The 15,948-nt window shown below is 48.3% G+C and overlaps 1 protein-coding gene across 1 annotated transcript; it reads left to right on the top strand.

Moving 5' to 3' along the window:
- Window positions 1-727: 727 nt before the first annotated feature.
- On the top strand, window positions 728-3,549 carry LOC143641188 (palmitoyltransferase ZDHHC19-like). The gene is made up of 5 exons (XM_077108530.1): window positions 728-858; window positions 1,207-1,328; window positions 1,875-2,014; window positions 2,773-2,945; window positions 3,396-3,549. Exons 1-5 carry the CDS (start codon window positions 728-730, stop codon window positions 3,547-3,549), a joined length of 720 nt encoding a protein of 239 aa, XP_076964645.1.
- Window positions 3,550-15,948: the final 12,399 nt, after the last annotated feature.

A 15,948-nucleotide genomic window follows, 5' to 3' on the forward strand; every position in this document is an offset into this window, starting at 1 on the left:
CTGGAGCTCTGTTACAACAAAAAGGAAGAAGTGGAACTAGGATGAGCAATGAGCACTGTTGACTCCAATTAGCACTGAGCCTGAAAGGGGGATAACCATCACCAAACTTCTCCCCATGCCATCTTCACATATTTTATGGCGTCTGTATTAGCATGCTTTCTGTTGCTCTAACAAAATACCTGAGAACACATAATTTATAAGGAGGTAAGTTTTGTTTAACTCAGTATCCAAGATTTGGCAGCTCCTGCAAGTGATCTCTGGTGAGGATGTTCACCAGATTGTGTGGTCAGAAAACGGGGAGGGACCAATCTGGCTCTTTTTAAAACAACTCCCTATTACAGCAGCAAATGGGGGCCCATGAGAAGTCCATTACTCCCTTGAGAGGGAATCTTGCAGAGTGACTGAGTTACCTCCCACTAGGCCCACCTCTTTCAGGTTCTACCACCTCATCACTGAGGACCAACCCTCCAGCCTTTGAACCTTTGGGACAAATCACATCACATCATCACAAGCTCCAACAAAGCTACCATCATAAGAGCAGGATGTCCCAGTCTACAACATGTGCGTATGTGGGGATGGGGGAAGGTTGATCTCAGAAGTCACTGGAAGCAGCCAGAGCCCCCATTCCAGAACCTCTGTGATGTCACTTCTGTTGTCATGGCAGTCTGGGTGCCAACCCAGAAGAGTTCGTTGGTGGCTTCAGTCTGTGAGACTTGGTGGTCTAGCCATGGCCTCTTCACAGAGTATCACGCCCCCAAATGAACCTCTGATCGAATCCTCATGGCTGAAACCAAGCCTGTTTCCAGCTTTTAATGCAATGCTTCTTATTACAATAAGTGGCATCTTCTTCGTCTTTCCGTGAGTCTCCCATGGAAGGTGTCAGTGTCTTAGACACAGAAGAGAAAATAGACAAGGACAGTACAGAGGCAGGGAGGGAAGTGGAGAGAGAGGGTCAGCAGGGGAAGGACGATATAGAGTTAGAGGGAACCCAATGTGAAAGCACAGAGGTCTGGAGTGCCTGACGCATTTAGGGAACTATGAGAGACTGATAATGCTGGTGACATTTTGTGGAGTCTCCATGGTCTGTCTGTAACCTGGATATTTAGATCTGTCCTTAAGACGAGTGAGTCCTACCTCAGGTGAACTAGGCCTTGTGGGGAGCTCTGGGTTTCCCCAGACTAGGACTGAGTCTGGCTCTGGTTTCAGGTGCCGGTGGTTGGCTCAGAATGGGCAGTGGGAATTTGCCGTGGTTTCGGGCCTATTCTTTATAGTGTCCTTCTGCAGCCTCATTTTCCTCAACGGGTCAGACCCAGGCATTTTACACAAAGGTAAGGCCTCAGACCCCTGGAGAAGGAGGTGGTATCCCAAGGGCTGATGGCTATAGGGGTGATTTCAAACATGCTAACCCCCCTCAATCCCACCCCCCACCCCAGTGGCCTCAGGAGCTCTTCCCTCCATGTCATCATTACTTGGGCCCTGGCACTTCATTTCCCAAGCCACTAAAGTGCGAAAAAACAGAATCCTGGAGGTTTTCCAGCTGCTTTCAAAGGAAGGACTGGGCAGGCTGGCAAGAGAGGTCAGCAGGCTCTTCCAAACGATGCAGTTCACTCCTCCTCCTTCCCATTTTACACACGACTTCAAGCACTGATCACTATTCCAAAAGGGGAGAGCTCTGTATAGAGCTCCTGTGGCTGGACAGCCCTTTCACTCTGACTGCCGCCCATCTGAGTGGTCAGCTTGCTCAACAGGGACCGGGATTCCCCTGCCCTCCTCCTCCTCACCCTTCTTGTTGCCCAATGATGCTATGGGGCGGCCCCAAGCAGTAGAGTGGTGGAAGGGCCTCCTGCCACTGCCCAAATCTCTTCCCCTGCCAGGCTCCTTAGAAGAGGACCCCAACATTCAATACATAGCACGAGTGAACAACACGGCCTTTCGCCTGCAGTGGTGCTCGAAGTGTTCTTTCCATCGTCCACCCCGGACCCACCACTGTCCCTTCTGTAATATCTGTGTGGAGGTAAGTACTCCTCCTTCCTGTCCACTCACCAACCCATCCCAGGGCACCTGGCCAGGACCAGGAACCTCACATCATATGTGGTCCAGGGGTGGGTATGAGATCATCTTCCCACACTGCTACAAGTGGCTCGCAGCCACTCTTGGTCACTTATATATGTTATTGCCTCCAGTTCTGCACTTGTCCTGAGACGCTGGCCTTGCTTGCACAGGTGCTGACATGCAAAGGGCACCATCTGTGCTGAGCCTGGTGGAGTCAAGGGGAGGAAAGGCATTGACTGTCCCACTAGCTTGCTGATACTAGATACCCATAACTTTAGGCCGGCTGCTGCCCTGTTCTGGGTATCATTGCCTGTCCACCTCTGGGTGTCCAATTGAGGGTTTCCTGGGTTCCGAGTGCTCTTCTCTCATGTGCACACCTTGCACGGGTTTCCAAGTACAGAAGGCTGGCTGGGCAAGAAATTCTTCTCATCATTACCCAGTATCTGAAAAAATACAGCTTCGCAGCTTTTCTATATCCTGCTCAAAGTGACACCAGGCAGGTCTTTTCTCTAGAGACCTCACTCATGACAAATGACCTGAGGAGTCATGGCATCCTAACTGTGCTCTATCCATGGACGTGCTGGTTTCACCCTGGAGATGGGAGCTCACGTGCAGGGCCAAGAGCAGGAGGTCTAGGGGCTGGGTTGAGGGGGGGCCTCAAGATTTGGGGGTATTGGGCTAAGCCAAATAGACCCTCAAGGTCTGCCTTCTCTGCCCTAGAACTTTGACCACCACTGCCTGTGGGTAAACAATTGTGTAGGTCAAAGAAATTTCCACGTATTCGTGCTGCTGCTGGTGTCCCTGTGCCTTTATCTGGTTGTTCTTCTGGCTACCAGTGTGCTTTTTCTCATTCGTACAAGACATATGCCCTTGTCGCTGGACTCAGCCATGGCGTATCCACCCAGTCCCAAGGGCCCACACTGGGAAGAGAATGGGTTGTGGGGATGGACGGACAGCCAAGGGGCAGGACAGCCAAGAGGTGGGGTTAACCGAGGGAGGGCTGATGTTGTGGGCAGGGCTAAAGGGAGAAGCTACTTGGGAGGACCTATGAAGGACAGATTGAAGGCGAGTGGGGTCAGGGAGATGGGCGTGGTAGGATGGACTATGGAGTTAAGAATCTAGGGAGGCCAAGAAGTGGGGTAATGAAGGTTGAAAAGGGTCAAGTGGGAGGCCAGCATGGTGGGGTGAGGTTTCTCTTGGGTGTGCTGGATTAATTGTCCAGTCCAGGGAGGCAAAAGTGGGTGGGCGGGGCCAGCCAGGGCGGGGCTAATGAGGGCTGTCGGTCGTTGGGCGGGGCCAGGAGAGAACAGTTTGTCTGTTCTTCTTAGCTTGTGTATGCACAGCATCGCAGTAGCTGTACCCATCTTGGTACTCCTGCTGCCTGTCATTCTGCTCCTGATGATACAGGCTGTGTCGGTGAGCAAGGTAAGCGAGTACTGCAATACCAAACGGTGTGGAGGCATCTTGCATCTTTGGGAATCCGGCACTTTCGGCTGATCTTCACTGCCCTTGGTCCTGATGGTGCCTCATGAGTAATTCCAGACCCACCCCTTAAGATGCAGCTCAGATCATTCCTCCCCTTGGAGCTCAGTGGTCATTCTTCCTCGTGGGTGCATTGCATGGAGAGCCTGTTATTTGAGGGATGGGTGCATCCTGCGCTTGTGTTGATAAGAACCCTACGATCAGAATAACACCAGCAGACACCTAGGGAAACGCTTGAGATGGGGGTCGGTCCTGAGTGGTGTAGCAGCCTGCAAGAAACTGAGTTTGGCGAGTCCAGCATTGTAGAGGAGGACGTGCCACTCTTCCTGTCCTAGGTGTGATTTTGCAAAGGTGGAAGACAGGAGGGTGTTGTCTGTGAGAGGCACACCTTTGCAAAAAGGCAGAGAAACCCGAATGTAGGATGTTAAGGAAATGAGGAAGGAACGATTCTAAATCAAACCCAAGGTGCCAGATAATTTATAAGGAGGAGTCAAGTTTAAAAAGCCCCTAAAAGTTGAGCGTGAAATTTAGTTTTGATGAAGTGGAAACCTGGGAGCTATGGTGGGATTTGAAAAAAAAAAAAAAAAAAAAACACAAAAGCTCATTTATTGAGGAATAAATTAAAACTGCAAAATTCTCCCTTTTAGTCTAGGATAAGGGATTTTGACAAATGGATACTGTCCTGCATTCTCCTGCATGATCAAGTTTAGGCAGTTTCTTTACCCCAGAATATCCTTTCATTCACCTGTTGTTGTCAGTCTCTCTCCCTATGTCCTTCTGGTTTTTCTTTTTTTCCAGGATCACATGTAAATGGAGTCATTGCCTTCTTTTCTCTGGCTTTATTTATTTAGGACAATGTATTTGAGATTCATCCATGTTGTCGCTCATATCAGTATTTTATTTCCTTTTATTGCTGTGTAGAAGCGTATGGATGCCCAATAGATTGTTTATACATTCATCAAAGGAAGGATTTTTTACATTATATCTAGTTTTTGCCAGTATTTTTGTTTGTTTTGTTTAGTTTTTTTCATTCTGGAAATTGAACCCGGGGTGTTTAATCACTGAGCCACATTCCTAGTACCCCTCCCATTATGTTTAAAACAATTTTTCTTTTTAATTTTGAGACAGGGTCTCACTAAGTTGCTTAGCGCATCACTAAGTTGCTGAGGCTGACTTTGAACTTGCCATCCTCTTGCTTCAGGCTCCCAAGCCTCTGGGATTATAGGTGTGGTCCACTATGCCTCGCTAGTTTATGGTAGTTATAAATAAAGCTGCCCCAAACATTGATGCACAGGCATGTGAACATAAGTTTTCATTTTTGTTGAATAAATTCTTAAGGGTGGCATTGCTGAGTCATAAGGTAAACACGTGTGGAACTTTAGGAAATTGCCAAATTTGTCTTCCAAAACAACTGTAAGGTTTCCAAATTATACCAGCAATATTTGGGAATTCCAGTTGCTTCACATCCTCACCAAGATTTCACACTTTTTTTTTCAAATATCTTTTAGGTATCAGTTGACCTTTTATTTATTTATATGCAGTGCTAAGAATCGAATTCAGTGCCTCACACACACTAGGCAAGCATTCTACCACTGAGCCACAACCCCAGCCCCTCACACTGACCTTTGTTATTTTGCTTTGTCTTTTAATCAAACCTGTCTTATTAAATGAGTCGTAGTATTTCATTAAGGTTCCAGGTTTTGTTTTCCTAATGAGTAATGATGTTGAGCCTATTTTCAAATCTGTTTGGCCTTCAGTGGGTCTTTGGTAAAATGTTTACTCCTGGCAGGGCACAGTGGCGCACACCTGTAATCCCAGCAGCTTGGGAGGCTTAGACAGGAGGATTCCGAGTTCAAAGCCAGCCTCAGCAAAGCGAGGTACTAAGCAACTCTGTGAGACCCTGTCTCTAATAAAATACAAAAGAAAAAAATGGACTGGGGATGTGGCTCAGTGGTTGAGTGTCCCTATATTCAATCCGTGGTACCAACTCCCCCCAAAAGCGTTTACTCCAATCTTTTGCCCATTTGAAAAAACGGTTGTTTTCTTTTTGAGTTTTAAGAGTTTTCTACATCAGATTCATATCTAGGTTTTGCAAATATCTTCTTGCAATCTGTGACTTGTCATTCCATTTTCTTCATAGCATCTTCCCAAGAGCAGGAGTCCTTAGTGATGTTTTTCTAGGACTAGGGGTTGAATCAGGGGTGCTCAACCACTGAGTTCTCCCTCAGCATTTTGTGGCTGTTGTACATTCTACATAGAAAATTGTCATCTGTGAAGAACAGTTTCATTACCTTCTTTCCAATCTGTGTATCTTTATTGCTTTTTCTTTTTAGTGTTGAATAGGAATGATAGGGGTGGGCATCTCTGCCCTGGGATTCCTTTAGAATGCCAATCTCTTGACTTAAGGCTCTTTCAGTAAGACTGGTGGGCAGCATGAGTGGGGGAGGGGATGCTGCAGACCCCGAGAAAGTGAACAGACAGAGGACCCTACCTGCTCATCACCTAACATCATTTTAGTCCCCAGCCCACCACTGCCATATCTGGTCTCCTCCCACCTGAGACTCTGTGCTTGGCCCTTATTAATCAGCCCTGTGGTCTGCCTTTACTTTGAGCTTGACCTTTACTGCTTTGTGTACTGAAGGCCTTCAGCCCAGATTTTCCTGGGCCATGTGATTTTTGACTAGGAAACTATGATTCGGCCTCCCCTCTGCCCCTGTCCTCCCAGATAGTGAAATTCAATTAAGGCATAATTTTAGAAATAAAAATGAGAGGTGGGGAAATGAAGTTGGAGTGGGGTGGTGACATTGTCTTTGGAGCAATTGAGCAGCACAAGGAAGAGTTTAAAAGGTATCTGAAAGGGGCTGGGGTTGTGGCTCAGTGGCAGAGAACTTGCCTAGGATGTGTGAGGCATGAGTTTGATCCTCAGCACCCCATACAAATTAAAAAAAATAATAAGGTCTATCAACAACTAAAAAATATTTTTTAAAAAAGGGGGGTGTGTGGAAGGATGAGGTAAGAGGACAGGTGTGGCCAATGGAGACAGAACAAGGATCTTGCACAGGGAAGCACAGGATGATGAGGAGCCCTGAGAAGGCAGGAGAAAGGAGTGCAGTGTTAGCACTGTCTGGGGAGAGCTGCTCACAAGTGGGTCGAGGGAGGTCACTCTTCCTAGGAGCATAGGAAGGCAGGAGGCCCGGGGTCACTCTTGGGCTCCCCTGCCCTTACAATCTTGCTCCAGGCCTGGGCTGAGCCCTAGCTTAGCTGACTGACTTAGGAGGAGTCACTGGGAGATGGCCTTGCCCAGTCCTGCTGATTCTGAGCTCCTCTTCCCATCCCCATCTCCCTTCAGGGCAAATCACTCCGGAACAACAACCCCTTCGACCAGGGCTGTGCCAACAACTGGTATTTGACCATTTGTATGCCAGTGGGACCCAAGTGAGTTGGTAGTCTGAAGGCTGAAGTGGTGGACCTCAGGGGCTGGTGGGAGTGCGGTGAGATAAAGCTGGGTTTTCTTCTTTGGTCCCTGACCCCAGCTCCCAGGCCCTGTCACCCAATGTCCTTTCCTTTGGAGTTTTCTCCAGGGCACTCTGGGAGCCTCTGGGAACGTCCCTATTCATTGCCCTTCTAGGTTCTTGCCCTAAGAAATGGGGTAGAGGGGAAATGTAGCCAGGATGAGACTCCTGGCTGGGAACCCTGGGCTCTGTGCTTTCCAAGCTGAGGGTGAGGGTGGTGAGGGGGACCAGGCCAAGGTGGGTAGTGACTCCCTGCATTTGGTCTATCACGCCCCAGGTACATGTCTGCAGCTAATTGGATGCAGCAGGAGGAAGGCACGGAGTGGGACCATGAGCAAAGGGACCCAGTGCACACACGGTTCTCGCCACAATATTCCCGTCAACACCGTCCCACAGAGCTCCCTGGGCCCACATCTCCAACACATGGGCAGGGCCCCCCAGGGAGTGGCGAGGCTGCAGCTTTACAGTAGGTGGGGAATAGTGGGTGTGCATTGGGAGAGGGATGTCTGTGGGTCACACATGTGTTGGGGGAGGCTCCTCAGGTTGGGCTGGCCCTGAAGCTGAAGCACATGGAGCTAAAGGAACGGAAATATGAACCTGAGTGTGCGGGTTCCAGGTTTCAGAGCACTCCCAGGTGTTGCTGAATAGACAAAGAGAAAAGACTGCACCACTAATTTGCTAGTTGGCCTTGGCCAGTCCCTTACATTTCTAGGCCTCAGTTTCCTCAGTTATTAATGAGGACTGGGACTAGTAATTTTTGTTTGCAAGGAGATTCTTTTTTGGGGGGAAGGGGGACAGGGAATTGAACTCAGGACACTCGACCCCTGAGCCACATCCCCAGCCCTATTTTGTATTTTATTTAGAGACAGGTTCTCACTAAGTTACTTAGTGCCTCACTTTTGCTGAGGTTGGCTTTGAACTTGTGATCCTCCTGCCTCAGCCTCCCAGGCCACTAGAATTATAGTCATGTGCCACTGTGCCTGGCTCTTTTTTTTATGGAAATTTGTACTTGAAATTCCATGTGAAATATATGAAGTGGAGCATTAGGAGTGCAGTAGGGTAGATAACCCATGGTGCCCCCCAAGGGCCCTGCATTACTTGGGGTACCAGCCCTCTCCTTTGTCCTGCCTCCTGGGGCCCAGAGCCATGACTGTGAACTGCAGGGTAGAAGCTAGAAAGAACACCCATGTATTGACTTATGGGTTTAGATTTCCATCAGCCCGATGCCAGAGCAAGAAGCCCACAGAGAAGTCTTGGCCTACCATCCACGAACCTCTCACTCACCCATTCACACTGCTGGATACCAGGACATCTGAACTTCATCTTCTGAGCCTCCACGTGGAGGCCTCTCGTAGCTGAGCCCTCAATCACTCCCCTATTGGGAGTGCTAAGACTTCCATTCCTGTTGTACATTTGTAAATAGTTTTTACTTCTTCCTATGGCTGCTCTGTTTGTTCTAGGTTTAGAGAAGCGGTGTTTCCTGGAGATGTAGGGAGGCTCTGAGGGGTTGGAACAAAAACTCTTGGAAGGGAAAGATCCTTGCTCTCTGGAGACCCAAGCTAGGGAACCAACATTGTCTAGCTCATTGACCTTGAGCAAGACACTTGTCATTTCTCTCATCCTTAAAATGTGGCAACAGTAATAATCACAGTGACTGACCTGGCTGGCTTCCTGGCAAGGGCTGGAGATGAGAGGAGAGAAAACCCCCAGCTAGCACTAGGGATGGAACAAGCCCTGCCCTGCAGCATCCCTGTCTGAATACAGGGGGTGCCAGCTGCCCAGGAATTTGAAAACCAAGTCTGGCCCAGCCCTCTAGTTTGAGGTGAGCCAGCCTCAGTCAGTCCGGAGCCCCCTCCTGGGCGCCTCCTCCCCAGATGTGGGAGGGTGGGGGCATTCATCCTGCATCTCTCCTGCAACTGTGTCCCACCCTGGTCCCTTCCTCCTGGGGTGCATCAGGTGCTGGTTCTGGTCCTGTCCCTGGGGTAGACTCAGGTCATTTGAGTCTGCAGGCCCCAGAGTGTTGGGCAGGGGGCACAACAAACCGTGTGTCTGTTAGTCTCCAGAGTGTGATCTTGGGACTGGGAATAATATCACCTTCGTAGTAGGTTGTTGGAGGAGGAGGTGAGGTGTTTCATCTAGTGCACTGCAGGCAAGCAATGAATGCAGCTGGAATGATTTATGGTTATTTTCTCCACTAGTTGAGCGACCCGACCATGTCAGAATTTCCAGAGTACTATTAGTGCTTGTGGTGCTCTCTGAATTTGTATCAAGGACCCCATATCATCTTGACACATGAAGCATCAGGACAGACAAACTATACTGCTTCTTTCCATACTTGTATCTGGGTGAAACCATCTTTTATGATAAAGGTGGAGGCAAAAGGATGTCACCCAAGGGGTCAGATGCATGTCCCTAGGTTGTGTGTGTGTGTGTGTGTGTTTGTGTGTGTGTGTGTGTGTGTGTGAGAGAGAGAGAGAGAGAGAGAGAGAGAGAGAGAGAGAGAGAGAGAGAGAGTATGCACATGTTTGGTATGAGCTCATCCTCGGGGGTTTGTTCGCCCAGCCCCTTATCCTTTCTGACCAACTTTAGGAGGTGGGTGACCTATGATGCAGGATGTGTCTCCAAGTCTCCAGACTACAAAGTCCCACGACAAGACTGGTCTTCCCTCTTTCTTTCCTCCTCAACCTCTCCTGGGAAGCCCAGGCCCAGCCCCACCCGCCTGCCCTGGCTTGAACTCCAACACTTCTCATCCCCTTTCCCTGTCCCAATATCTATCTCCCTGGGCTCAAGTCCTTTTGGGGCTTAAGGCTTTTCTCAAATCTTATTCCTGCTCACTTCCTCTGTCTGGGAAGCCCAAGTTCATGGGCACATGGCAGAGAAGGAGGGGAGGAGTCCCTGTGCCCAGGTTTTAGTGCCTGTGAACCTCTGTGTGCAGTAGGGATTTCTCAACCCTGCTGACCAACAGGGGGAAAGGCCGAGTGGGGAAGCCAGAGGCTCCCAAGCTCATTTCCAAAGGACAGCCCTCCCAATAAACTGGATCTGAGTGAGGGAGGAGAGAGGTGGTCCAGGAGCCTGGGCCAAGGCCTGGATGTGCAACATGGAACTGCCTGGGTGGGGGAGTGCTGGAGGGAGTCCAGCTCCAAGCGGGGCCCAGAAGGCCAGGCCCCAGTCTCTGAGGAGTTCATGCTGCCTCCTCCAGCCCCGCTGGCTGTCCCCCTGCCATCCTGCCTATCCCCCTGCCATCCTGCCTGGTTCAGGTCTGCACTCATTGGCTCCCTGCCTTCAGGTATACAGGGCCTCACTCAGTCTCAGGCAAGGGCCTTTTAAGTCCTAAGCTAGATGTGAGACATCTCCTTGACAATCTGGTCCTCTTTTTCCCCACTAGGGAAGGATGTAATTTCCCTCAGATTCTCAAAAGAGGACATGGCCTTTCCAAAGGCAAAGAATTCCTGCTCTGGGATGAAGATTTTAGGTGTGTCCGCCCCCTGCTCCCAGCCTAGGATTCCTAGGATTTCCTTAAGAAAGACCCTTGGATCAGGCTCATTGCTTCTTGAGCATTAAGTGGGACATAGAACATTCCTTCCTTTGAAGTCCTCCACCATACACTCTACCCTAAGCCTTGGGCCAGTCTTGTGACTCCTTGCCAAGTTGAGAGGACCCAACTGGGCTGCACCCCCTTCCCTTTTTGCCCCCTTCTCATTTCTGCTGAATGTGCCCTTGATTCTCAGACATGCCCCACCCAATCCTTGGCCCATGGATAAGGCAAGGGGTGTTATAGGGGACCAGTTATGGGGCCCACTGTCCACCCCCCCCAGGAAACTCTGCCATCGCTGGGCCAGAGCCGAGAAATGGCCCCTATACCTGCAGGGTTACCTGGTGCCCACAAGCTCCTAGAACCATAATGCCAGATTCGTGGGACCACAATAGACCTCCAGGAGCCGAATCTGATGCAATTCCACAAGAGTCTTTTTTGCAGGCTCGCGCCTGGACTCTCAACCGTTTACAATACAGCAGTCCTGAGTAGTGAGTCCCAACCCTTAGTTAGTGAGGATTTATAGGCTTTGGGGGGATACACTATGCATCACAACATTACACAGGAAATCATTTTATACCACGGGATTATCAAACAACAATTCTTAACATTGATGAGCACATTCACTGGCCGGAACAAGTTGGGTAAGGGTAGTGGGTGAATTCAAATGGTGGATATATTTGAACTGATTGGTTTAGGCCCGGAAGGGTTGCAAGAGTCTATATGCCAAACCGCAGGGTTGCCTAATCATGTTATACATCACGGAAACTACTGGGAAGTCACCTGACATTTCAGATATTTTTTCTGTCTCATGCTGATTGGTGGTTGCTAGGGGGTTGCTATGGGTCCTCACCTAGCTTAACTGAGTCAGGGTCACCTAGCACCACAGATCCCTTTTGTTACACAACTCAGCAGGGTGGGTATGTGCCTAAGAACCTTCTGTGGGTTTTTCCAAGGACAAGAGTCATGCCCCCTCCCTCTGGACAGGCCTTGAGGTAGAAGCTGATTTCTTAAAAATGGAGTCACATCAGTTTCTCAGAACCTGGGATGGAGAGCCTAGCATCTCCAGACCTTTCCTCATGGGCCTCTTGGGAAGTCAGGGCATATAGGATGAGACTCAACCTAGTCACCCAGCTCTGCCGCCAACTAATGTGCCACAGGAGAATCTGTCTTCCCTTTGCTAAAACTTGGAGTCCTCAAGGTAATCATAGATATCACACTGAGGGTCACAGACTCTTAAGTCTTTAGGGAGGGTAGGGACTCAGGGCTACCTCATTCAGCTGTCTGCCACCCCCAGTTTTGTAGATGGGGCTCTTAGGTCCTGCAGAGGGAAGAGTTTGCCCAAGATAACCTGGTGGCATCAGCCTGATGGCTTTCTCTGGTTCACAGGGGACCACTCTCATTCGTGCTTCCAAGGCCATTCCAGCAGGGGAAGGGCTTGGGCAGTGACCACAGGGCCCAACTCTCTAGGCAAACTTAGAGCTGGCAGTGAAGTCAGCACAGGGCTGTCTACTGAAAAGGTGGCCAGTTTGAACCCCTCTCCAACCCTGCACTGTGCCCATAGTGCTCCTGCTGCCTCTGGCTCAGCCCTATCCTGCTCTGCCCTGAGGGCCCCACCCAAGAAGGCCTGCAAGTGGCTGAGGGTGAGGCAAGGCTAGGACCCCTGGGGCAGAGGAGCTGGTTGTCTGAGGAAGTGGGGGTGTCCTGCCCATTTTACACACTTTAGAATTTCTTTGTTCTCTTGCCTTCAGTTCCTCACAACCTGCTTACTTGACCTAAAAGATGGAGTGATCCAAGGGCCAGAAGGAAGTCGATCAGGGGTCCTGGTAAAAAGGGAGCAGCCTAGGAGGCATTCATTAACAACCCCTACAACTCTCTGCAGGGAGGAATAATCCTTGGAGGCTGGTAACCTTGGCAACAGGTGGAAAAGGGGAAGTGCTCTAGAGGTATTAACATTTTATTACTTTTCCTTTCAAACCAGCCTCCATCTTTCTGATCTGACCCATTATTTATTACTTGCACTGTCCTTTTGTCCCCACCAACAACACTTTCTGAATATGTGTCCTATGAAGACAATGAAATTTGATTCCACGTGTACGGACCACTGATTACTTCAATTTTCCTTACTTCCAATCACCTCTCCCCCTAACTTCGACCTCCCTGCTTCGTTATCACAGATATCTCTAAACCTTATGGGGGAGAGATCTGAGACTTGATTTGTCTTCTGGCTTGGCTTCCTCCTAAATAAACCTTTTCTCGTTTGCAAAACTGGTCATTTTCAGATAGTAATTTGGGAAGACAGAGAGACATACTAAGTGTCAAAAGAAGCGCCATCAACCACTGAATGTGAAAGGCTCCCTCCAACACTTGCAACTTTGAGGGCAATGTGCAAAGGAGGGTGTAAAATTGTGTAGCTCTACCCTGCCTCCACCTCTAGACCAGCCCCTAGCTATCCTCCCTCTTTCAAATACTAAAACCCCATACCAACAGGTTGCTGTCTGTCTCTCTGGAGATAGCCTGCTTTACCCCAAAGGAGTCTCTCTCTTAAGATAAGCCCCCATTCTTCCTTGAATATGTATCTACTTCACAAATAAACCTCTGTCTCTGCCTTTGACTGGTGCATGGTAAAATTCTTTTCTGCCATGTCTGCAAGAACCCTGCTGGCCCTGAGTCAAGTTCTTCCTTTCTCTGGAAACTTCTCAGACCATTCTTCAGAGAAATATCTTCTCCTGTGACCAGTTCAGTGACTGGCATGCCATCTATGGGAGGCGGGTGGCCAGGACCATGTCTAATTCAGTAACTGACTGTCATTTAGAAGAGATCTCTCCCAAGACGGGTCCAAAGAGTTCCCGGAGGGAACTCAGAGCAGCAAAGAATTTCAGCATGAGTCTGGCAAAGGCAGAGACAAAGGTTTATTTAGAAAGTAGATACACATTTAAGGGAGAATGCCATCTGTCTCAAGAGTGAGAAGCCCCTCCTGGAGTTGGAGGTCCAACATTTGTAGAAGGACCATAGTCAGGGACAGGACTGATGTGGAGACAGGGTGGAGCTGCACAATTGTAAGCTCAGTTTTCCCTGAGTTTATGTATTTCCCTCAATTTACAAGGACATGAGCCAAAGCCTGTCAAGATTTTAACACAGTGACTCCCACTGCTTGCCTGTCCTGAAGCCTGTCTCTTTTGTCTAAAGAAAACACAGAGACCAAGCTCGAATTTCATAGGACCAAGCCCATGGGGAAAGGGCTGAGAAAGGAGTGCAGGTTTGGGGTTTGGGGATGGAATACTGAGGAGATAGCTCTGGCTGTCTCCCTATTCATTCGTACCTACTCCCTTTCTTGCAGTTTTGGAGAGAATACAGGTATGGGGGGAAGGCTGCAAAAGGGGTGGGGAGAGACTTTCTTTTCGCCCCAGTGGTATCTGAAGAGCCAAAGTGGGCAGCAGGACAGAAGCTGACTCTCTTGCCTAGCTGACTCACAGTTTTTATTATTTGATTGCTTGTTTTCTTTTGTCTGACTATACCTACCCTCAATTTTGCCTAAACACACACACTGGCTCATTAATTTTGCAGGCATATGCTGAATACCCACCAGTAACAAGAGGAAGATGTGACCCCGTGCTCATTGTTCACAGACATAGAAAGGGAGATGGACACTTAAAGAGTTAGTAAAAAAGATGAAAAGTGCCAAAACAAGTAGGACTGTCTGTGAATGTATTAATCATACCTTTATATTCTGCTTTTTGTTGTTATTGTTGTAGTTTTTAAATAAGGGACTGCTTCTTTGTGGTTAGCCATTTCCTAAAGACAGTAGAAAACTGCTTAAGGCACACCTCTTATATGCATACCAACCACTGGGGGGGGGGGCTATACTTCTAACCTCTTCTTTTACAGAGCTCTTAGTGTTCCCTTTACCTAATTGCCCCAGGGCCAGGTACCAGATTGCAAGAGACATTCCTAAATGCTGCAGCCTGTTGGAGTTAGCCAAACCAAACAATTCAAAACTTATGCTCCTTTACCCAGTCCTTCCCTTAAAAACCACAATAAAGGCTCTGACCTTGTTTTCTGACTGACCTGGTATTTCCCTGTGTGCTCCCCATTCACAGCCTGCAGTGCCTTCTCTTTGTAGGGATCAGTAGTATAAGTACCTTCTTCCTTCCTGACAGTACTTTCTTTGTCTATGTGACTTAACACACATTTCAAACAATCCTGGGATTGGGTATGATGGTGCATACCAGTAATCCCAGCAGTTCAGTAGGCTGAGACAGGAAGATAACAAGATCAAAGCCACCTCAGCAATTTAGCAAGGCCCTGTCTTAAAATGAAAAATTTAAAAAAAAGGCTGGGCATGTATGATGTACTCAATGATTCAGTGCCCTTGGGCTCAATCCTTGGTGTCCAAACAAACAAGGAAAAAAAAAACAACCACCACCATTTCTGGTTACACTTAAAACAGTGAATACCTATATCTCCCCTACTATTTTGTTTAGTATAAACAAACATAACTAGATAAGATTTTGTTCCCCACATGGGTTCTGTTTCATCATTCTCAGAGCAAAGAGTCTACTTATTTCTCTATGAACTATCTTAGTATTCTTGGGATTCTAAAATAATAAATAACAAATTTATTCCTCACAGTTCTGGGGACTGGAAAATGTAAAGTCATGGTACCAGCTTTCCTGATTCATTAATAACTTCCTGCTGTGTCCTCACTTGCTGAACGGGTCAGATAAGCCCCCTTGGCTCATTTTGAAGAACACTATCCCATTTTTAAAGATAGTAATCTCTGGCAATAGGCATGCACTGTATACAGGATTATAGGGCTCTGCCCTCATGACTTCATCATCTCCCATAGGTCCAACTTCCTGATGCCATCCCCTTGGAGGCTTAGAAATTCAACATATGAATTTGGGGGTTGGGAGTAGGAATACAAACATTCAGACCATAGCAAGAATTTTTGTTTAAGAAACTGGGTGGGGGCCTGGGGCTGAAGCTCAGTGGTAGAGCGCTTGCCTCACCCGTGTGAGGCACTGGATTTGATCCTCAGCACCACATTAAAAAATAAATTCATAAACAAAAATATTGTGTCCATCAACAACTAAAAAAAAAAAAGAAAGAAAGAGGGGCTGGGGATGTGGCTCAAGTGGTAGCGTACTCACCTGGCATGCTCGGTGCCCTGGGTTCGATCCTCAGCACCACATACATATTAAAGATGTTGTGTCCACTCAAAAAAAACTATAAAATAAATATCAAAAAATTCTCTCTCTCTCTCTCTCTCTCTCTCTCTCTCTCTCTCTCTCTCTCTCTTTAAAAAAAGAAAGAAAGAAACTGTGTGGGATTTGGAGGCGGTTGCTGGGGAATTTTGAGGAATTAGGA

Source organism: Callospermophilus lateralis, unplaced genomic scaffold (assembly GCF_048772815.1).
Source record: "Callospermophilus lateralis isolate mCalLat2 unplaced genomic scaffold, mCalLat2.hap1 Scaffold_884, whole genome shotgun sequence".
Lineage (NCBI taxonomy): Eukaryota > Metazoa > Chordata > Mammalia > Rodentia > Sciuridae > Callospermophilus > Callospermophilus lateralis.